Here is a 22,503-nt window from a genome sequence, read left to right on the forward strand (position 1 = left end):
CGTTAATTTTTTTTTTTTTTCTGTCAGTTTTTGGGGATTGAACCAAGGACATAGAAGTGATGGCTGTGCTATTAAATTACATCTCCAGCCCTTTTTGGTTTATTTGTTTGTGGGGTTTTTTGTTTGCTTGTTGCGTATTGTTTTGTTTCTCTGTGTAGCCCCTGCTGTCCTGAAACTCACTCTGTAGCCCAGGCTGGCCTCAAATTCAGAAATTCGTCTGCCTCGGTCTCCCTGGTGCTGGGACTTAAAGGTTTATGTTTTCTTGTTTGTTTGTTTCTTTGTTTTGGGGGACGGGGTTGTTTTGTTTCTCCTTTTTGGTTTTGCTTGTTTGTTTCTTGTTTCTTTGAGACAGAGCCTCTTCTTTAAGTTACCCAGACTGGTCTCAATCCTCCTGCCTCAGCCTTCTGAGTAGCTGAAACTGTAGACACTGACCATTGAATTCCAGCTACAATCTTTTGTTGTTGTTATTGTTTTGTTTTATTTTGTTTTTCTTTTTTCTCTACGTAGCCTTCCTTGGCTGTCTAGAGGCAGTCTTTTAGAGTAGATGGTCTTGGTGGTGGTGGTGGGCTTTGTTTTTGTGGTGGCACAAGAGTTGGCACATGCCTTTAATCCCAACACATGGATGCAGAGACAGGATGGCACTTGTGAGTTCCAGGCCAGTCTGCTCCACAGAGTGAATTCTGAGCCAACCAAGGCTACACAGAGAAACCCCATCTGGAAAAACAAAACAAAAAAGAGCCAGGCGTGGTGATGCACGCCTTTAAACCCAGCACTTGGGAGTCAGAGGTAGGTGGATCGCTGTGAGTTCGAGGCCAGCCTGGTCTACAAAATGAGGCCAGGAGAGTCAAGGCTACACAGAGAAACCCTGTCTCAAAAAACCAAAACCAAACCAACCAGCCAAACAAACAAACAAACAGCCACTAGTACCTATCTAGTAAGCCTCTTCTCCTTCATCTGTTGCTCGCAGAAATTGCAAATTTCGTTGTAGTGTGCTTGACTGACAACTCCATACTGATAAAAGTAGTTTACCCTGCACAAATTGATAAGGTGCTGCTCGTATGTAACCCTGAAGAGGCATTCTGGGGCTTTTGTTTGTTTTTATTTTATTTTATTCTTTTGGGTTTTTCAAGACAGGGTCTCTCAGTGTTAGCCTTGACTGTTCTGGACTCCCTTTGTAGACCAGGCTGGCCTTGAACTCACAGGGATCCTCCTGTCTCTGCCTCTCGAGTGCTGGGATTAAAGGTGTGCACCATCACCGCCCAGCTATTTGTTTTTAATATTAATCAATTTACATTATAATCTAGTAACTTCAAGACTTAGTTCCAGAAATTGTTGAGAATTTTTGCATTCCTTATTAACGATTTCAATGTTATAATGAAGATGCCTTTCTCTTTCTTTCTTTCTTTTTTTTTTTTTTTTTTTTTTGAGACAGGTGTGCACTGTAGAGCACCTCTCTGTGGTCAATAGTGACCTTGAACTCCTGAGCCACCTCTACCCGCCCAGTGTGGAAGTATAGGCATGTGACACCACACATGCCCAGTTTAGGCAGTACAAAGGAGTGGGGGTGAGCCTAGAGCTTTAACCTGGCCCTATTTTTGGTTGGTTGGTTGCTTGGTTGGTTTTGCTAGAGATTCTGTCTCATTGTGTAGACCTGGCTAGCCTGGGACTCACCATGTAGACCAGTTCAAGACCTGGCCTTGAACTCAGAGATCTACCTGCCTCTGCCCCTGAAGTGCTGGCTTGAAGGAGAATGCCACCACAATCAGCTTGGGTTTTTGTTTTGTTTTGTTTTGTTTTTTGTTTGTTTGTTTCCTTGGAAATACCCTTGCTATGTAGCCAAGGCTAGCCTTGGACTTGTGGCAAACTTTCTGCCGCAACCTCCTGAGTGCTGGGATTATAAACCTAGAATACCATACCCAGTTTATATTATTCATTTAGATGAAAAATTATCTCTACTTTGAAGTTATCTGTGACAGCCATCACTCAGACAGCCTTTTATTTTATTTTTGGTTTTTTTGAGACAGAGTTTCTCTGTGTATGTCCTGGACTCACTTTGTAGACCAGGCTGGCCTTGAACTCACAGCAATCCTCCTGCTTCTGCCTGGGATTAAAAGCATGCTACGATTAAAAAGGCACACACCACCGTGTCCACCTCAGACAGCCTTTTGTTTTGTTTTGTTTTCGAGAGAGGGTTTCTCTGTGTAGCCTTGACTGTCCTGGACTCACTTTGTAGACCAGGCTAGCCTTGAACTCACAGCGATCCACCTGCCTCTGCCTCCTTGAACTCACAGCGATCTACCTGCCTCTGCCTCCCAAATGTTGGGATTAAAGGCATGCACCACCACCCCTGGCTTCAGGCTGGCTTTGAACTCAGAAATTAGCCTGCCTCTGCCTCCCCAGTGAAGTGCTGGTATTAAAGGTGAGTGCCACCAGTCTTAGCCACTTAATTTAACAAGTGAATTTAAGTAATTATTTCCAAGTGAAATTATGACCAGATGGTTTTAGGAGTTATAGTTTTTAGTCTTTCTTTCTTTCTTTTAAAATTTATTTATTGTGCCAGGCATGGTGGCTCACGCCTTTAATCCCAGCACTGGGGAGGCAGAGGCAGGTGTATCTTCATGAGTTCGACATCAGCCTGGCCTACAAAGTGAGTCCAGAATGGCCAGAGCTCCATAGAAAAACCTTGTCTCAAACCCCCCCCCAAAAAACCCCCAAAAAAACAAAAAACAAAAACAAAAAAAAGAAAGGAAAAAAAGATTTATTTATTTATTATTATGTATACAATGTTCTGCCTGCCTGTACACCTGCACACCAGAAGAGGCCACCAGATTTCATTATAAATGGTTGTGTGCCACCATGTGATTTCTGGGAATTGAACTCAGGACCTTTGGAAGAGCAGGCAGTGCTCTTAACCTCTGAGCCATCTCTCCAGCTCCCTAGTTTTTGGTTTCCATGTTACACTCATCATTGTTTTAGAATTGTAGGCTTCTGGTTAAAGGAACTTTGGTGCAGGTCAGACAAAACAAAAATGAATGTTATCATTCCTCACTCCCACTCTATGAATGGCTAAAGGGTTTGAGAACTCAGAGAGAGAGGGAGGGGGAATATCTTTGGGATTCTTGCTTGAGCATGAATCAGAATGGTCTGATGGATTTTGTTTACTTTGCTGTTTATAGAGCTGAGGATGGAAGCCAGGACCTTACACATGAGGAACAAACACTCTGCCACAGAGCTACACTTTAGGCCCCAGCTAGAATATTATAATTTTTTGTATGTTTTTGAGATAGGTTTTCTGTGTACTCCTGGCTGTCCTGGAACTCCCTTTGTTGACCAAGCTGGCCTCGAACTCAGAGATCCCCCTGTCTCTGCCTCCCCAGTGTTGTGATTAAAGGAGTGAGCCACCACCACCCGGCAGATATTTTAATTGCCATGATGAATTTACCTTAGTAAGAGAGGCTGATGCTCTGAGCATCTTCTTAGATACTGTTTTCCCTACTGACCAGTTTTCATCCACACAGCTCTTGGTATTCATTAACACAGCCTGCTACTATGCCCCTCAGTGTCAGAGAGAAGGCCGTACAAACCAGTCTCAGCTCTCCCAACACATAGCTCGGATGTGGTTTCCTTGGTTCCTGAGTAAAGGTGAATGCTGAAGGAAATCTAATAACGATTTGTAACTTGCATGGCTGTTTCAGAAGATATCAGTCAACAGTCGAGCACCTAAACCTGCTAAATGGCTTTGTGCAACAGCAGTGTTAGGGGTGAGCCACAGCCTCCTGGAATAGCAGACGCTGGCACCTCTAATAGCTAGCAAGTGCAGCCATGGCCAGACATCTCTAATATCATGTGATACTACACACAGCTTTTTAACGAGTTTGTTTTGATTCACAATTCTAGTCCAAGGTAAGAGACCCATGTCTGATCAGGACTTTCTTGCTGACGGAGTTCTAAGACTGCAAGAGTCAGAAGTGCAGGAAAGTCTTAGCCACATAGGTTTTGTAATGGAAGCACTCTTGAGATACTTCATTACAGCCCTACTGAACTCTTCAATGCCCCCACTTGACCACTATTAATATCTCATAATGGAGATTACATTTATTATTTTTTTTTCTTACATTGTGAGGGCTACAACTCAGGACTTTAAGCATGCTAGGCAAACGCTTTACCACCAAGCCAACACTCTTTAGTGGGGATTCACTTTCAACGGAAGTTTCAAAATGGATGACCCATATATAAGTCACAGCAAAGTTTTGTCAAAGGAACAGTTAGGCACTCAGACTCCCTCCTAATCTGGCCAGTCAGGTGGTTGCATCCTCCTACCCTGAGAAAAAACAGGAGGCCTGTTCTCTGCAGAGTAAAGTAGAAGGCCCATCTGCTGAGTTAGTGTAGGCAGGAGGCACTGCAGCCTTTCTTCTCCTGGACCCAGGCCAATGCACCAACCTGGAAACTACAGGTTTTCTCCAGAGAGCTCTAGCTTGAAGATTTGTGGATATTGCCCTGAAGGTTTCTAACAAAATGTTGACCTGGGGACCTGAAGAGATGGCTTGGCAGTTATAAGCATTTAGTGTTCATCCAGAGGACCCAAGTTTGGTTCCCAGAACCCATATTGGTCAGTTCACAAATGGCTGCAACTCAAGTTCCAGAGAATCTGATACCCTTTTCTGACATCCATAGGCACCTGCATGCACATGGTGCACTTACACACACCCAGGTACACACACACAGACACACAGACACACACACACACACACACACATGCACACACGCATGCAGACACACAAATAATAATTGAATTAAAACAACAGACTCAGAAGGCTAAGGGCAATTTAATTTTAATTTGAGATAAGAACAACAGGCAGGCAAGCTATCAACCTCAACATCTGCCTAGAAGAGGGAGATAGAAAAGAGACAGCTCTAACTTCTATAATAGAGGTGGGCAAGTAGCCCATGGCAGAAGGAATGGGTGGCTACAGAGAAAGAGAAAGCAACAACAGCCTTTGGAAAGTATACCTAGGCTTCGGTGAATAACTGTGTGGGGGGGAGGGGGCAGAGAGAGATTATTATTCCTATAGCCTCAGCATGTGTTCAGGTGAATTAGATTTCATGGTGTGGACTCCTGCCAGATGATTGACAGGCCCAGTGGATTAATTTGTTGGTTTTGGTTTTTTGTTTTTTGAAACAGTGTTTCTTTGTGTAGCCTTGGCTGTCCTGGACTCCTTTTGTAGAGCAGGCTAGCGTCAAACTCACAGAGGTCCACCCGCCTCTGCCTCCCTGCATGCTGGGATTATATGCGCATGCCACCACACCTGGCGCTCTGGGCCTGTTTTAAGACAGAGTCTCATGGTAAAGAAGACAGGATGAAGCCGGGCGTGGTAGCGCACGCCTTTAATCCCAGCACTTGGGAGGCAGAGGCAGGTGGATCGCTGTGAGTTCGAGGTCAGCCTGGTCTACAAAGGGAGTCTAGGACAGCCAAGGCTACACAGAGAAACCTTGTCTCGGAAAAAAAAAGAAAAAAGACAGGATGAAGTAAAGCTGCTCACCTCTCCCCAGGTGAAGCAGAAAAGAGTGAGGACAAGTTCAGGGTGAGCATATGCCCTTCAAAGGCATATCCCTCTGTGACATAATCCTCCGACTCAGTTTTATCCCATAGCCTATTTGGCTATGATGTCATCAATGGATTTACCTATTCACAAAGCAAGCAGACTTACGATGTAACCTCTCTTCAATCTCCTGCTAACTAGAAGTTGAGCACTAAGGACACAAGCCTTGGTGTGTGTGTGTGTGTGTGTGTGTGTGTGTGTGTGTGTGTGTACACATCAGAGATGCAGAGGAGTGAACATGAGCCAAGGTATAGAATATACTTGTTTTAAAATGTTATAGTTGGACGTGGTGGCACACACCTGTAATCCCAGCACTTGGGAGGCAGAGGCAGGCAGATCTTGGTGAGTTCGAGGCCAGCACGGTCTACAAAGCAAGCCTGGGACAACCAAGGATACACAGAGAAACCCTATCTCCAAAACCAAACCAACAAAAAAGTTATAATGAGCCAGGCGGTGGTGGCACATGCCTTTAATCTCCGCACTCAAGAAGCAGAGGCAGGAGGATCTTTCTGAATTCTAGTCCAGTCCAGTCTACAAAGTGAGTTCCAGTACAGCCAGGGCTGCACAGTAAAACCCTATCCGAAAAAACAATAAACAACCAAATACATAGAAAAAGGAGCTCTTCCACCATGCTCACATCCCAGTGCCAGTGAATGCCAGCTGCTGCAAGAAAGAGCACAGTGTCCTTTACTAGCGTCTCCATGCTTGTTTTCTTATTTTATAGAGAGACAATCACCTGGTGTGGTGCTGGGATTCAAGTCTTGAATATGCTAAGCAAATGTTCTTCATATACCACCACCGCAGTCCTAAATCTTATTTTATGCATATGGATATCTTCCCGATTTGCATGTCTGTGACTGCAGAGACCAGAAGAGGGTGACAGATCTTCCAGAAATGGGCTTACAGATAGTTTTGAACTGCCATGTCACTGCTGAGAATCAATCCTGGGTTCTCTGGAAGAACAGCAGTGCTCTAACCACTGAGCTGTCTCTCCAGTCTGACTTTAAACTTTTGATTCTCCTGCTTCCCCATCGTAAGTGCTAGGCTTGCATCAGCTCCATCCCATAGCTTTGTGCGTTTTAGGCAAATGCTACCCACATTTCCAGCCTCAGCAACTCATTTTTGTTTGTTTTTCGAGACAGGGTTTCTCTTGTGGTCCTGGCTGCCCTGGACTCACTTTGTAGACCAGGCTGGCCTCGAACTCCCAGAGATCCACCTGCCTCTGCTCCCTGAGTGCTGGGATTACAGTCATGTGCCACCATGCCTGACTAATCTCCCTCTCTCTCCCCCTCTGTCTCTCGGTTTTTTGAGACAGGATTTCTCTGTATAGCCTTGGCTGCCCTGGACTCCCGTTGTAGACCAGGCTGGCCTCAAACTCACAGTGATCCACTTGCTTCTGCCTCCCGAGTGCTAGGATTAAAGGGGTGCGTACCACGCCCGGCGGTTGCACACATTTTTAATTCTAGCCCTTGGGAGGCAGAGACAGGCAGATCTCTGCTTTTTTTTTTTTTTTTCCTTTTGGTTTTTCGAGACAGGGTTTCTCTGTGTAGCCTTGGCCATCCTAGACTCACTTTGTAGACCAGGCTGGCCTCGAACTCACAGCGATCCGCCTGCCTCTGCCTCCCGAGTGCTGGGATTAAAGGCGTGGGCCACCACACCGGGCAATCTCTGCATTTTTGAGGCCAACTTTATCTACATTTAAAGTTGCAGGCCAGCTAAAGCTACATAGACTACATTTCCATTAGGGCAGACAAGTTACACTATTAGCTATTTGGATACATAAGTTAACTAAAATGTATTGTTCCACTTCCTGAACATAAAACATGTAGCCAAGTCTTCTCATTTGGTAGGTTTGTTTATTTATTTTTGGTTCTTTCAAGACAGCTGTTCTCTGTGTAGCCTTGGCTGACCTGGACTTGACTTTGTAGACCAGGATGGCGGGTAACTCACAGAGATCCGTCTGCCTCTGCCTTTCTGAGTGTTGGGATCACAGTTAGTTTATTTTTTGAGAGCTTTTTTTTCTTCTCCCCCTCTTGTGTGCATGTAGGCCTGGCTACCCAGAACCAACTCTGTAGACGAGGCTGACCTCAAATTTAGAATCTGCCTGCCTCTGCCTCCCAGTGCTGGTACTAAAGGTGTGTACACCACTGCCCAGGAGTTCTTACGGAACTCAGACTGGCCTTAATCTATCCCCAGTCCTTCATTCTTCCTTCCTCGGCTTAGGGAGTGTGTGTCCTAATAATGAGTTTTAAATTTCTGCTCATTTTTCTTTTACTCAGGAAGTTTTCTTCTCAGGCCTTTCATTGGCCAAGAGTGGAAATCATCATCAGTAAAGCAAGAAACCACGGATGGTACGGTAAATGTGAAGGAGTGACAGACTGCAGACCTACTGTAATAGTTTGATCCAGCTACAGAGTTCCAGTTTTCAGTCCAAAGTTTGAAATAAGGAAATGGGTTAAGCCAACTTTTTTTTTTTTTTTTGAGACAGGGTTTCTCTATGTAGTCTTGGCTGTCCCAGACTTGCTTTATAGACCAGGTTGGCCTTGAACTCACAGAGATCCTCCTGCCTCTGCTTCCCGAGTGCTGGGACTAAAGGTGTGCACTACCAAGCCCAGCTTAAGGAAACAATTTTTTCTCGATAGGCTATTTCCTTTTGGATCTGCCTATTCATTGGTTAGATCTATTTTGCATTCTCTTCAGAAATAGAAATCTCTGCATTAGTTCATGTTTCTTCAATGGCTCAATCAACAGGGATTCTCTCTCAAATGTCAAACGCCCAGAAAATTCTCTTTATCTGGCATACACCAGGACACACCTGCAAAGAAGTCACTGTCAAAAGTAGCATTGCTACATTGTAGCTGCGAGTAAAGGCTGAGGACATAAAGTCACTAAGCAAATCATTGGCTCTGAGCTGTTCACCAAGATGGAAGGACAGCCAAGAGCCCACTCTGCACAATAACAAGATGCTAGATTGTTTTCTCAGCTCCCGGCGTCTTCCTGTGTGCCCATCATTGGCCAGAAGCTTAACTGTGTTTACTGGCATCAATCACTGGGTTTGATTCATGGCTCCATTCATTGACCCTTGTGAGGTCCTTCAGGAAGTTAAGTTGTATTTTAAAAAACAGAATTGACAGTATTTTTATTATAGTGGGCTTCTGGTTTTGTGAGACAGGGTCTTCTCATGTAGTAGACCAGACCAGACTGAAACTTTCAACCATCCTGCCTCAGCTTCCCAACTGCTGTGATTAGAAATGTGAGCTACCATGCTTAGCAATAAGACAATTCATTTTAAAAGTAGGGAAAAGCTCCGAAGTATTAGTATATAGAAATGACTCAGAATCAGCCAGGCAGTAGTGGTGCATGCCTTTAGTTCCAGCATTCTGGAGGCATAGGCAGGCAAATCTCTGAGTTCCAGGATAGCTAGAGCTATACACAGAAACCTGTCTCAAAGAAAAACAAAAACAAACAAGCAACAACAAACCAACCAAAAAATAATACTTAGTGCCAAGCACATATTATACTTTAAGAAATCTTCAGAGGCAGAGACAGGTGGATTGCTGTGAGTTCAAGGCCAGCCTGGTCTACAAAGAGTCCAAAACAGCCAAGGCTACACAGAGATTGTCTTGAAACAAAACAAAACAAACGAACAAAAAGAAATCTTAGATACCCTTTTAGTCCCTTGGCCTTTTGCCAGTTTATATAAATATTTACAGTCCTCTTTGCTGGTTAGTAGGCCTAGTACAATCATGATTGAGTTGTTAGCATGTAGATAGGTGACTTTCAGAAATAGTACTAAAGGGTTAGGCACGTAGTAGGAAACAGTTGTTATGGCTCCATGTTTTCATTGATTGGGAAGACAAGGCAATTTCCTCCTGCATGTAATTTATTCACACATGCTAAGTCTCACTATATATCATACAGTCAAGATGATGAGGAGCAAGTAGGGTTGTTAGGCTAATCCTGCTTCTGGCTTTTACACCAAGGAAAATAACCAAGAGAGCCAGTACTGGGATAAAGGGCATAAGGATGAGGAGGGGACAAAGTGCAGCTCACAGTGAGACAGGCAGGCAGCAGTTCTAGCCAATCGACACTTTATTTTTCCAGTTAACACCTATGCAGATGTTACTATCCACTTTGGACCCTAGCAAGGAGTCTCAACTGGTCCAGTAGGTTTTGTTCTAAGACAGGAGTCCCTCACCTCAGACCTTAGAGAGCAAGAGAGCATGCTCATCAACCCCAGTGCTGGCAAAGTGCTATGGGACCCACTGTCCGGCATCATGAGGGCTGAAATGGGCAAGGGTGCAGTGCAGGTTTGGGGCCACAGTGGCCTAAGCACAGCACTATTGGCCTTACACAACTCCAGGTTTATTCCTTCTCAGATGAGAACCTGCCCGAAAACTCGGCCAGTGCCTGTGGGAAAGCAGGAGTAGGCAGAGTGGGGATCACGCTGCTAAGGACAGACACAGCAGGGAAATAAAGCCAAAGGGAGTGTGGGACAGTAGAGAAAATGATAAAGTGCCTGAACTAAACAACCAAGTGGGACATGAGGGCAGAGCAGCACAGGTCCCTGAGGAAAGGAAGAAAAAGAAAGTGACCACCAGGGCTTGGGACACAGTAGAATGAGAAGCAATGAGGCAGGGAAGCAAGTGCAGGCTACGGAAGGACTTCCCTAGCCCTGATCACATCCACTAACCCAAATGGAAAGTTATTTACAAATGTAAAACCAATCCTAGGCACAGGTACTATACCAGGTCCCAGGACAGCAGGCAGCCAGGCAGGCAGTGTGCTGGCTTCCTTCTGACGGCCAGCTTCTCCACACAGTGCCTCTCCCAGAGTGGTAGGGAGAGGAAATGTGACATGCCTAGTCAGGAAGCCCTAGTATGCCTGCAGCTCATCCTGCCATGGCTCATGGCTCAAGCACTGCATGAGCCTCTTGGTCTAACTGTACTAGAGAACAGCTGTCTGGCCCCAGGGGAGGAGGAGGCAGAGCATCAGGGGGTTTTGGGGGCATCTCTGGTCCTAAGCCCAGCTCTGCGTTCAGTTGCTCCAGCTCCCCCTGGTCCAGCAACTCAAAGTCCTCAGTGGTGAGTGCTTCTTCCTCCTCAGGGGCAGCCAGGGGTTGAGGTAAGTCCTGGGGAAGGGAGGGGTGCACAGAGGGGGACAGGAGGGAAACTGGACCACTTTCAGCAAGTGGGGGTGAGAGGGTGCTGGGTGGAGCCATTAGGTCACCACTTACTACCTCTGGGCTTAGGGTTTCCACTGGTCCTCCAGGAGAGAGTTTCACTCCATCCTGGGGGGACTCTGCCCCATTGAAGTGCGTATTCACAAAATGGAGAGGAGATGAGAGCTGAAGTAATGTTTCCTTGACTGCAGCCTCCTCGTCTGTATCCAGGGCTTGCTTTGAGAGAGCTGGAGGGGCACTTAGCAAGTCTTCAGGAGGGGCTAGCTCTGTCTCTTCTCCCTCCCCGAGTTCTCGGCTCAGAGCCTCTTCTGGCTCACTTGGTAGGCTCTGCTGGTCCAAATCTGTGTAGAGAATAAAGGGTTAAAAATGGGCCAGCTTCTCTAACTGGCCACAAAAGGTAGTAAGTTCGAGAAGATAACTTGGGAGCCAGACCCCGTGGCACATGGCTATTGTAACGCCAGCACTGGGATGGTGGAAGCAGGGAGCAGGAGTTCAGGTCATGCTCTGCTACAAAGGGTCTGAAGCAAGCCTGGGCTATCTAAGAGCCTTTTCTCAAAAAGCAAAGCAGAGTTTGAGAGAGGACCCAGGTTTGATTCCCAGTACCATCCAGTAACTCCAGCTCCAGATCAGATGCCCTCTTCTGACTTTTGCAGGCACCAGGTATGTGTATGGTGTGCACATACATACATGCATGCCAAATACACATATACACAAACACATCTAAAAAGAATAGAAGAACGAACACACCACTAAGCAAAGCAAAGCAAAGCACACGGATGGAGAGTTGAGCTAAGGTCACTGGGAGCTTATGGTAGAATTAGAAAATCAATGTTAGAGGAAGCATTTTTGGAACTCACAGCCAGCAACAGTTCAGTATCAGGAAGATCAAGAGGGGCAAAAGACTGCTCATACCCTCAGAAACATCTGTCAGTTGCGGAGTGGTGGCCCGAGACACAGAGAAGCCGCCACTCTCTAAGATAGAGGCCTCTTCATCTGACAGCTCTGAGTCTGTGATAGCCAAGGCCAGTGCCGTTTTCTTCACATCCACCTGCAGGAGAACCAGGATGAATCCAACAGGAGGGGACAAGAACACTTTACTCTCAAGCCCTCTGGCTCCCACCTACTTGAGAAGTGGTAGCTCTACAGAAGATGCATTTCTGTCCCTCCGTCTGCCTTTTTTTGGAGATAGGGTTGTACAGTCCAGCTTGGTCTCAAACTCATAATGAAAACCAGGCTGGTCTTCATTTTTGTTTGTTTTTTGAGACAGGGTTTCTCTGTATAGCTTTGGCTGCTTTGTAGACCAGGCTGGTCTCAGAGAGATCCACCTGCCTCTGCTTCCTGAGTGCTGGGACTGAGGGAATGTGACACTACCTCTTGGCTGGTCTAGAATTCTTGATCCTTTGGCTTCCACCTCTCAAATAGGATTACTGGCGAGCATCACAACACCCAGCTTCCCTCTATAGCCTTCTATTTGACACCCCATCTTCCCTGGACCTCACCACTGGAGAGAAGCCAGCCAACTCTGCCTCGCTTTCACTCTCTGTTTCAGCCAGCGGCTCATCACCTGCTGGGGGCGCATTCTTCCCTTGCCGCTCTAGAGAAAGGAGAGAAGGCAACGATGACAAAGACAATGGTGGCGACAAATATGGCTAAGGAACTGGAAATTCCAGGACATATCATGAGACATAAACCACAGGCTCCCCCCACCCCCATGCCTTCACTGTCCCTTACTCCTCTTGTCATGTTTGTGGTGCAAGGCATCAGCTTCTGCCTTCATGCTGTAGTCCAGCTGCATGAGCAAGGGCTCCAAGCGAGTATACATCCTCTGGATCAGTTCATGATAAACCACCAGGGGCCACAGCAAGATACTCAGCACTATGGGTGAGAAAGTCCACTCAGAGCTCAGTCGGCCACTTTCCTAAGAGCCTGCATTCAAACTGTGCCCTGAACAGGTAGGTCTCAAGAGAGAGGAGCGCCTTTCCCAAAGCAGTGGTAGCAGCTCCCCCCTATCTATGACTCTCCTCCCCAGATGGGTAACCGACAAAGAAGATGCAGTCTTTCCTTTGGGTCAATCCAGGGAAAGAAGACTAGAAAGGGCTTTGGAAAGGGCGGGAATGACCTCCACTCACAGACAATGTAGGAAATCATAATCCCTGGAACATAGTGTCCCAGCACAGCTAGCACAGCACAGCCAGAGCAGACGCGAGCGCAGAACTGTGGAGAAGAGCACAGGGTCTATGAAAAACACTGGGCTTTGACCATGCACCCAGCCACCTGGGAAGACACTCCATTCGTCTGCTGAAGAATGGAAACCAGCTCAAGAAATTTACAAAAGACACTTCTCCTATCCCTCCTCTCCCACTCCTCTGGCTCCAGGAACCGTTACGGGACGAGACTTACCTGAGCTGGATTCTGCCTCTTGTATTGCAACAGCTCTTGCAGGTGAATCTGGAAGGTGAGCCAGCTCTCAGCCAGGTATCTGCACAACTCGGGCACACTCAGCAGGTGCGGCTGGGCGCCTGACCCCGCACCCTCACTGGGGAGACATGACATGACCCCTGGAAGCCTCAGAAACCAGCTTTCTAAGGCACTCAAGTCACTTTGAGATGGCTGATGAGATCTTCAAGCTGGAGATATGGAAAACCCCACCTCCCACAAAGGAGGTCGTGCTAGTCCTGGGAAACAAATCCCCAGGGTACCCAACACTCTACCTCCACCAGAGGGGGGACACAGCATCTGCAGAAACAGAAGCCTGAGGCCAAGCTCTCCTGCTTGCTGCAACTCCCTTCACTACAGCGGGGCCTCTTGCTCCTCTTTGAGCTGAACAAGCAAACAGACTACACTTGGGCAATTTGAAAAGGTGGCCTGACTCACCTGTCAGAGTGTGGTTCCTCAGGAGCTGGTGCTATGGAGGAAAAAAAAGGGGGGAGGCAATAAATTTAAGAGTGCAAGAGGCACCAACAGATTCCAAATCAGAAAGAGCTGCCTCTCTTTGGCATTCTTGGTCTCAAATTTTCAGTGATTCTCCTGTCTCTTACAGGCATGAAGTGAGAGCACTGCACGAGGCCCAGAACATTTCCTTTACACACCAACATATTGTTTCTGTACCTGTCTTTTTTTTTTTTTTTTTTTTCTTTCAGTACTAGAATTGAGCCTGGGGCAAATACTGGCATATGCTGTGCCACTGAGCTGCACTCCCAATCCCCCCCCCACTTTTCTTTGTTTTTTTTGAGACAGGGTTTCTCTGTGTAGCCTTGGCTGTCCTGGGCTCACTATGCAGACCAGGCTGGCCTTGAACTCACAGCGATCCGCCTGCCTCTGCCTCATAAGTGCTGGGATCAAAGACATGTGCCACCACCTCCCCGCTCCAATCCTTTTTTTGAAACAGGGCAGGCCTCGTGTACCCTCCCCCTGCCTCGGCCTCTTAAGTGGCTGAGATAGCAGGCCTGTGCTACCAGACCCATCTTTGTCTCCTTCTTTAGACTCTGCCTTTATCAAACACAGGAGGCCACACTTTATTCGTTCCTGTGCTAAGTGATTCATACAGAGCCAGATACATAGTTGCTCTAACATGCATATTAACTATGTAGTAGAGTGATGCACAAGGCAGGTGCACTTGTGCATGCGGAATAAAGAAACTCACCTGAAACGTCGGGGAGAAAGCGAGGATGCCAGAGGTCCAGTAGAAAATAGGTCAAAAGTGAGATGCTGAGCAGGAAGATGGGCCGGAGGGAGGACGAAGACAACAACCTTTGGGAGACAGGCATCTCAGCCAAGAGTGGGTGAAGGCTCGCAAACCCATCGAAAACGACGGAAAGCCCCACTGATGGGGAGATGGTCCTCTAAGCCACCAAGAGACTAAGAAATGGGACGACCTGGTGATGGTTCGCTGACAGCCCTGGAAGGGAGGGCGCACCCCGTCCTCCCGCCCCCGCTCTCCCGCGCAGCCCGGCCCCGGCCCCGGCCCCGCCCCCTCCTCCATGGCCGTTACCAGAAGAGGCCGTTGAGTGTGGCTGCCGTGACCAGGCTGTGCAGCGGCTTCTCCCACACCAGCAGTCGCTGTGCGGCCGCCAGCACCGCCTCCCAGCCGCGGAGCCGCAGCCACAGCGACGTGGCCAGGCGTCCCACTGCCTCGGCCGCGGCCGCCTCCTCCTCCGCGTCGCCGGTGGCCTCACCCATGCCGAGGCTCAGCCCCAGGCCCAGGCCCAGGCCCAGCCCCGAGGTGCCACCCGCACCGGTGTTACCGCCGCCGCCGGTGCCGCTCGCCATCACCGCGCTGCAGCCGCTGCCCGAGCCCGCGAGGAGCCAGGGCTGCGCGGCCGCCGCCGGGGGGCGCGTCAGGCGGAAGGGGGCGCACGCCCAGGCGAGCAGAACCTGCGGACAAGAGTCACGTGACGAAGCACGCCGTCACGTGATGTGACCTAACAGCCCGGATGGGAGGCCCGCGCGTGCGTGGTAGGGGCTGTCGTGATCCTGCGCCCACGGAGGTGTGATTCCATAGCTGCTGGAGCGGTGACCCGGGGCGGGCGTTGAGTCTGTGCAGCCTGTGGCCTTCTCCCGGTGTTGTGAGGGTCGCCGGGGGATCTGCGGCGCCCCGTGTCTCCCGTGAGGCTCTGCCCGGAGGAGGTGGGCCTCCAGGCGCCCAGGATCTTGGCTAGGATCTACTACTTCGGATCGGGAAGGGCGGAGGCATTCCTATCACTCAACCCTCTCGCCTCCAGTCCCCTCCCTTCAGCAGATAAACAAACACGGACGCGTGATTTTAATGACTTAAGAGCAGCTTCACCAACTTAGAAAAGTTGCTTCTTCCTCCTCCGAGCGTCGGCGCTCTTTCTTCCCCAAATCTTCCAGCGGCAAATTGGGTGGAAGGCGTGTTTGAAAATAAAACATTCGCACCTATTTGGTTAACACCGTACTTTGAGGCGTCAGATCTTTTGAGCTCACTTCATTGCTGGAGTAACCCTACAAAATCAGCATGTATTCGAGTTTTACCATTTCAAAATCCTAAGTGGCGTAAAGGTTCGACAGATTTCCCTTCCGCCTTGTCCACAGTTCTCCCACGGGTAAGTTTCCTGTCCGCCTTTAGTGTGCATTGCTGATGGAGTGCGTCTTCCCTACTAAAACCCGCGAAACGTCTCGCCCCTGTTGCTCCTTGTGTTGGTCTCTTTAATATCTGCACCAGTACCACAAAATCTGGCCAGTTCACCCTTGGTGCGTCACGGTTCCCCGGGAACCGTATCCAAAATCAGACCCGGGTGCTCCGGCGACCCAGAGTTGGGCCGGCCTGGTGACACTTCCTGACCGGAGCGCTGACTCGTCGGCGACACGCCCGCAGCTTGTAAACGCCAGGCGGACGCGGCACCAGCCCAGAACACTTCTCGTCCTCGTACCTTTTACTCCGCCTCCGCCTGGTGAGCGCCGCGGGAGTCGTCGGGCGCCGGGAGGCCCAGTCGCACGCAGAACAGGAAGAGGCGTCCTACGGCTGCCACCGAGAGGGGAAGAGAGGCTGCGCGCAGCTGGGCGGTGGCCCTCTCGGGAGAGGTGGGCAGGTGGGCCAACGGGTGAGGACCGCTGTGCGGGTCACTTACAATTCCTTCCCTTCCCTTCCACCTTCGCAGGGTGGCGGCTGACGGCGGCGCGATGGACCTGGCTGGGCTCCTACAGGATGAAGAAGGTACCTTCTCCCTCACCGGCTTCCAAGACTTCACGGTGAGAGCACAGTCCACCAGTCCTCCGCCTCCCGAGGCCAGGAAGGACTAGGGACTACGGGGGTTGGGGGGGGGGGGAGGAGGCTCTCTTACTTGCCATGCCCAGGAGTGGGCGGCTACTGTGAGCAATGCCTACTCGAGGCCCGGGCCTCTTTGGCCGGGAGGCAAAGATTCAGGTTATGTATAGGAGGGGTACTACTAGTCATTAGACTGGGGTCCATCTGGTTTCCAGTTTTCTAGTCTTCTCCTGGGAGCCCTCAGTGATGGCAGGGTGATAGTCTTTCTCTCCCTGTGGACAGGTCCAGGCTGCCATTAGCAAGTGATCCTGGGAACTCAGGGCTGGGTGGATTTAGCCCCAGTGGCAGCAAAGCCAACTTGTTAACCCTGTACAGCCAGGACTTCCACCAAACCCTTCCCTGACCTTCACCCTCCATTACTCCTGGCCCTGTTTCAGTTTCTTCCAGGACACCAGAAACTGAGCGCTCGAATCCGAAGGCGACTCTATTATGGATGGGACTTGGAGACAGACTGCAGCCTGGAGGAGCTCTCCAGCCCTATGGCAGGTTAGGGTGTGTGTGTGTGTGTGTGTGTGTGTGTGTGTGTGTGTGTGTGTGTGTGTGTGTGTGTTTTCACCCAAATGCCTGGAGGTTTGCTCTCTGAACTGCACTGTGTTTCATCATAACTAGCTCAGTTGGTACTTGGTTTGACACTGCAGGCCATATTTTGCATTCTTTTAGCCCACATGAGTAAAAGCAGCTCATAAATCGCAATCATTTTATTTTAAGGGCTTTGTGTATGCTAGGCAAGCATTCTACCACAGAGCTATATCCCAAGTTCTGCTGTCCTTTTTGTTTTGTTTTTTGTTTTTTTGAGACAGTTTCTCTGTGTATCCTTGGCTGTCTTGGACTCGCTTTGTATATCAGTCTGGCCTCGAACTCCCAGTGATCTGCCTGCCTCTGCCTCCCGAGTGCTCGGATTAAAGCCGTGTGCCACCACCACCTGGCTTTTTTTTTTTTTTTTTAATATTTATTTATTTACTATGTATATAGCACTCTGTCTGCCTGCATGTACACCTGCACACCAGAGGAGGGCATTAGATCACATTATAGATGGTTGTAAGCCACCATGTGCTCACTGGGAATGGAACTCAGGACCTCTGGAGGAGCAGTCAGTGCTCTTAACCTCTGATCCACCTTTCCAGCTATGCTGCCCTTTTTGATTTATAGGTCAGAAATTTAGTTTTCTAGGTATATTTGTTTCTCAAGTAAACAAGGCACACTTACTTCTCAGATGAACATTGGTGAAAGATAAAAATGAGTGAACTCAACAGGACCAAGCCTTCCTGCCGGAAAAAGCTGAGAATCAAGCTTGGAATGGATTTCTATCCACTTAGCATTTGGAGGGGGGAGGTATGGTGGGAAAACTGAGGGCTGATGGTTTGAGACAGTGTCTTACCACATAGAGCTGACTAGCCTGGAACTCACTGTCTAGATCAGGCTGGCCTCCGCCTTGTAGTAATCCCTTTGGCTCTGTGTCTTGAGTTTGGGGATTACAGGCATATTTCATCATGCCTTCCCATCCTTAGGGAATTTGGTTTTTAGTTTTCTGTGACAGTCATGTCCCCAGGGGCTCAGATTCTACAGCCCTAGGTCTTCCCTGACACTGGTGGGGACTGGCATGTTGGGGGGTTGCTTATTCGGCTCCCCTATCTCCTGCAGACATTACTGTAGAGCTTCTTCAGAAGGCAGCACCCAGTCCTGTTCGCCGACTCCAGAAGAAATATGTAGCCCACGTGTCCCGGTGAGTCTGGGATTGAGGGGGCTATATGTGAGTGGGCATGTGGGGTGTTCCTGTTCCTAAAGAGAAAGTGTAAAAGAGATAGAGATGAACCTGTTGAGAAATTCAGGAGCTGTGGGACCCTTGGGTTTAATTGCGGATCTTTTCCACCCCCACCCCACCCCACCCTCAGAGAGGCTTGTATCTCCCCTTGTGCTATGATGTTGGCTCTGGTATACATTGAGCGCCTTCGGCACCGAAACCCAGATTACCTGCAGCACGTGTCGTCTTCTGATTTGTTTCTGATCTCCATGGTAAGGTGCCCCCTCCCTTTATCTCCGTGGCGAGCCATGGCCCAGGTGTGAGCTCCGCTGATGCCTGCCTCTGGCTTCTCTGCAGATGGTGGCCAGTAAATACCTTTATGATGAAGGGGAGGAAGAGGAGGTCTTCAATGATGAATGGGGAGCTGCTGGGGGAGTTGCTGTGCCTACTCTCAATGCCTTGGAAAGGGGCTTCCTGAGTGCCATGGTGAGTGATTCTTCTCCCCTCTCTCGCTCTCTTTTGTTTTATTTGTTTGTTTGTTGTTTTTTCCAAGGCAGGGTTTCTCTGTGTAGACCTAACTGTCCTGAAACTCTCTGTAGACCAGGCTGTCTTTGAACTCAGAAATCCAACTGTCTCTGCCTCCCAAGCACTGGGATTAAAGGTGTGTACCCTGTGCCACCACCACTGGGCTTCTCATCTGTGAAGGAGAGAGAAACGTGTTTTTTTGTTTAGATCACAAGTGGGGGATGAGAAAAAAAAGACTTGTGAGAGAGCAGGTGATGTTTGTCCCCTTGGAAAATGAACCACCATCTGGGGGAGATTGGTTATTAAGTAGCTGAAAAATATCCTTGGACAAATGCTGAGAGGAGGTATAAATGTGAGCCAAAAACAAGCGGCAGGGCCTTTGGAGACTTAGGATAGTTTTGGCTGTTCATCGCTCCACTTTGAGGCGCTCCTAGAGAGAACTGCTTGAAGGCAGGCTTTGGGACTCTGGGCTCTGGCTGAGGTTCCGGGTTCTGGGTTCTGGTTACTCCAGGTTCCAGCAGAAGAAATCCTGCTGATTACGCCAGGAGAATCGTTCCTCGGAACTGATGTCCTTACGGTTTTGTTACTGTATTCTTTAATCTTCTTTTCCTATTGTTTAGGTTAGTCGGGTTATAAGCGAGGTGCTCTCGGTTAATAAGTTTGTAATAAAATATATGTGTTAAGAAAATCGAGCCTACACATCTGTCTTTATGTTTCTTCTTTCTTTCTTCTCTCAGCTTTCTGTTGTTGCTTTTAGCTCTTTTTCTGCGTGCCTGAGTGTGTGCTTAGACCAGATGACCCAAGTAGTCTTCCTGAGGACTTGTCTGCCTTGCTTGCTTTTTCTTTGGTTTGGTTTTTTTGAGTCAGAGTTTCTTTGTGGAACCCTGGCTGTCCTGGACATGCTTTGTAGACCCGGCTGTCCTGGACACGCTTTGTAGACCAAGCTGGCCTCGAACTCACAGAGATCCAACTGTCTCTGCCTCCTGAGTGCTGGGATTAAAGGTGTGTGCCACCAACACCTGGCCCATGCCTGTTTCTTCTTTCACACAGGATTGGCGTCTCTACACTGATCCTCGGGAGATCTTTGAGTTGCTGAGTTGGCTGGAGAGCTGGTGAGTTCCAGGAATTGATAAGAGGGGTTTGAGGCATTTAGAGGCCTAGGCTAGTGCCATAGGAAGTAGAGATGAGATCTGTGTAACTGGGAGAAAGAAGAGAAAAGAGAGAATTGTTTAAAGTGCTTACTGCCTAACTCTTCTGTCCTCCTTTGGTGGGAGCAGCTTATTTAAAGTTTGGGTCTTGCTCTTACCTTCTGGACCAGTGGTAGAAAGGGATCTGTGCATTTAACCAATTCCTTAGTGTCTTCTAATGGGTCCTGAAACGTATAAAGATGCTCCTGGGCTAGCTGCAGGAGAGTCCCTAACCCTAGTCTCTTCCTACTAGTGTGGCTGAGCAGCAAGGACGGCGGCGGGGCTGGTACACCTACACAGACCTGTGTGTACTGCTGGAGCAACCAGCGTGGCAGCTGTCTCTGGGCTCCCTATGTCAGCGGCTGGTAAAGGTGAGAAAGGTTTATGGAGGGGAGGGGCTTGAGTAGGCTTGCATGAGTGCATAGGAGTGTGGCTCAGAAGTTTCAGAATATTTGGAGGAGCAGGGGAGGCAGAAAGAGCGACAGAGAGCTTCGGCTTGAGAGGTTGGGAGTGGGGAGTAGTTAAAGACAGTCAACAGCCTGCTGTCTCCTTATCTTCTCTCCTGCAGCTATCCTGCCTGTTAGCCGTGGCATATATGAGCAGTGTGGCCTTAGCTGTGGCATCAGTGGCTGTAATACACCAGTCCTTAGGGCTATCCTGCAGCCCCTCACCAGGTCCTCCTGACCTCACACCGGCCTCCAAGAGCCTCTTGCAGCCCTGCATATCTTCGCCTGTACCACAGTGCCTGACTAATGTCTCCAGCTGCCAGGAAGGCAACATAGAGCTGTCTTCACTCTGGGGCAGTCTTCTGGGCCCATTGACACCCCCTCCGATACCTCCCCCAGACCCTCCTGCCCCACCTACTCTTTTCCACAAATGTCCTTTTTGTCAGAAGTTACAGAGAAACTCCCCAAACTGCCGTGCCTGCCACCAGCCTAACCGTACGGTGTCTATTGGTCCTTCCCACCCCTTTTACTATACCCATGGCCTGGCCCCACCCTGGCTCTGGAGCCCACTGGCCCCTCCATTCCTCCAACCCCAACAGTGTTCTCTTTTTAGTGTCATGGAGCTGGCCCGACTCAAGTCCTTCATTTTCCCAGGTTAGGTAGGGTTCGAGAAATGCATTAAGAGGGATTGGGAGTCCCTGAGAACCTGGAAGAAGAAAACTTGATTTAGATTTTTGCTACCTCTCTGGGTTCTTGGCTAGTCCCCTGTCCTCCTGGATAGGAGCATAAGGGGTTATGGGGCAGGACAAGGTTCTTCACTCTCCTAGACCTCACAGGTTGTCTAGTAGGCCAGGACACCAATGGTGCCTGGGACTGTTCAGCTCAGTGACCACAAGAGAAGCACCCAAGTCTTTGCCTTCCCCAGCTTGGGGAGGTCGATCTTTTCTTTGAAGCTTCCAAAGATGGAAGGGTGAGGGTGGGAGGTGTGGGATGTGGATGAGGAGAGGAAGGAAGCACTGATGTGGTTCTGTGTGATGTCTCTGAGTCAGGAAAACCAGGGACAGATGGTACCAAGATAGGAGCTGCTGAGGGAAGGAAGGCTTCCTGAATGGACGCTCGCCACACTCATCCCTTGGATATAGTTGTCACAGCCAAGGATTGCTGGGTCCTTCAACCTTGTCCTTGTGTCTTCCAACCTTAGTGTCTTGCTCCAAGGCTTCCACTCTACCGGTTTCTTTCTAGGTGTCCTCTTCACAGGCCTCTCTGGGCACCACTGCTTTGTATCTGGGGTTTTCATGCTTTTGTAGAACTGAAGTTTCAATAAACAGTTTCAGTTGCATGGCCTGGCCTTTTCCTTCTGCATTATCTTTTGAGGGTCCCTCATCTGCCTCCAAGTCAGATGCACGATCCTGTCAACATCTCAGCGTTTTCTCTGAGCTGTTTTAGAACTTCCTGTTAGTTTGGTAATTATTGGTTCCTGTTTTGAGCTTTCCTGCATCCCTGCTGCTACTACCTTGGAGGTCCTGAAATTGCTGGATGTGGCATGCCATGGGATACAAATGATGACTCTCCCAGGCCTGGGAAAGCCTGGACTGTTGTTGCATAGCCTCGTTGGTACCAGTCTTGTGGATCCTTATGGTTTCAAAATATATCCAGTTGAGCTCCTGGAATGCAAGCCCAGCAAGGTAACTTAAGGAAGGAGCTGGTGCTGAAGAGCCAGAGCTGAGTCATCAATGGAAGAACAATCAGTGGTGTGTTTGGTCTGCTAGCTGACTGCTGAAGATCATTTAGGGAGGGTGGGCGTAGGGTTAGAGGTGTGTGGGCTGGTGGTTGCTTCTGCCCACTAGGGTCATTGTGGAAATGCCGATCTTTTGTTACAATCTTTGGGAATGCTACTGGCATGTATTCAGCTCCAGTGCAATGCTAGTTATCCTGAGGGGCTTAAAACCTCCTGTACTGTCAACAGTTCCCAGGGCACTACCATTATGCATTTGAGCATCCTGTTTCATCTGAGGCTGGAGTTGCCCACTTTTGAAA

The 22,503-nt window shown here is 48.9% G+C and overlaps 2 protein-coding genes across 2 annotated transcripts; one reads left to right on the forward strand and one right to left on the reverse strand.

Annotated features, from left to right (window-relative positions):
* Window positions 1-9,678: 9,678 nt before the first annotated feature.
* On the reverse strand, window positions 9,679-15,051 carry Retreg2 (reticulophagy regulator family member 2). Its single transcript, XM_051154069.1, has 9 exons — window positions 14,774-15,051; window positions 14,426-14,532; window positions 13,657-13,687; window positions 13,183-13,318; window positions 12,912-12,996; window positions 12,514-12,657; window positions 12,282-12,376; window positions 11,695-11,830; window positions 9,679-11,123 (listed from the first exon to the last, which is right to left on the reverse strand). Exons 1-9 carry the CDS (start codon window positions 15,049-15,051, stop codon window positions 10,507-10,509), a joined length of 1,629 nt encoding a protein of 542 aa, XP_051010026.1. The 3' UTR covers window positions 9,679-10,506.
* Window positions 15,052-16,199: 1,148 nt separating this feature from the next.
* Window positions 16,200-21,838, forward strand: Cnppd1 (cyclin Pas1/PHO80 domain containing 1). Its single transcript, XM_051154070.1, has 8 exons — window positions 16,200-16,491; window positions 16,945-17,053; window positions 18,209-18,290; window positions 18,460-18,580; window positions 18,666-18,794; window positions 19,884-19,945; window positions 20,274-20,391; window positions 20,589-21,838. The coding sequence occupies exons 1-8, from the start codon at window positions 16,423-16,425 to the stop codon at window positions 21,123-21,125; spliced, it is 1,227 nt and encodes a 408-aa protein (XP_051010027.1). The 5' UTR covers window positions 16,200-16,422; the 3' UTR covers window positions 21,126-21,838.
* Window positions 21,839-22,503: the final 665 nt, after the last annotated feature.

Source organism: Acomys russatus, chromosome 12, assembly GCF_903995435.1.
Source record: "Acomys russatus chromosome 12, mAcoRus1.1, whole genome shotgun sequence".
Taxonomy (NCBI): Eukaryota; Metazoa; Chordata; class Mammalia; order Rodentia; family Muridae; genus Acomys; species Acomys russatus.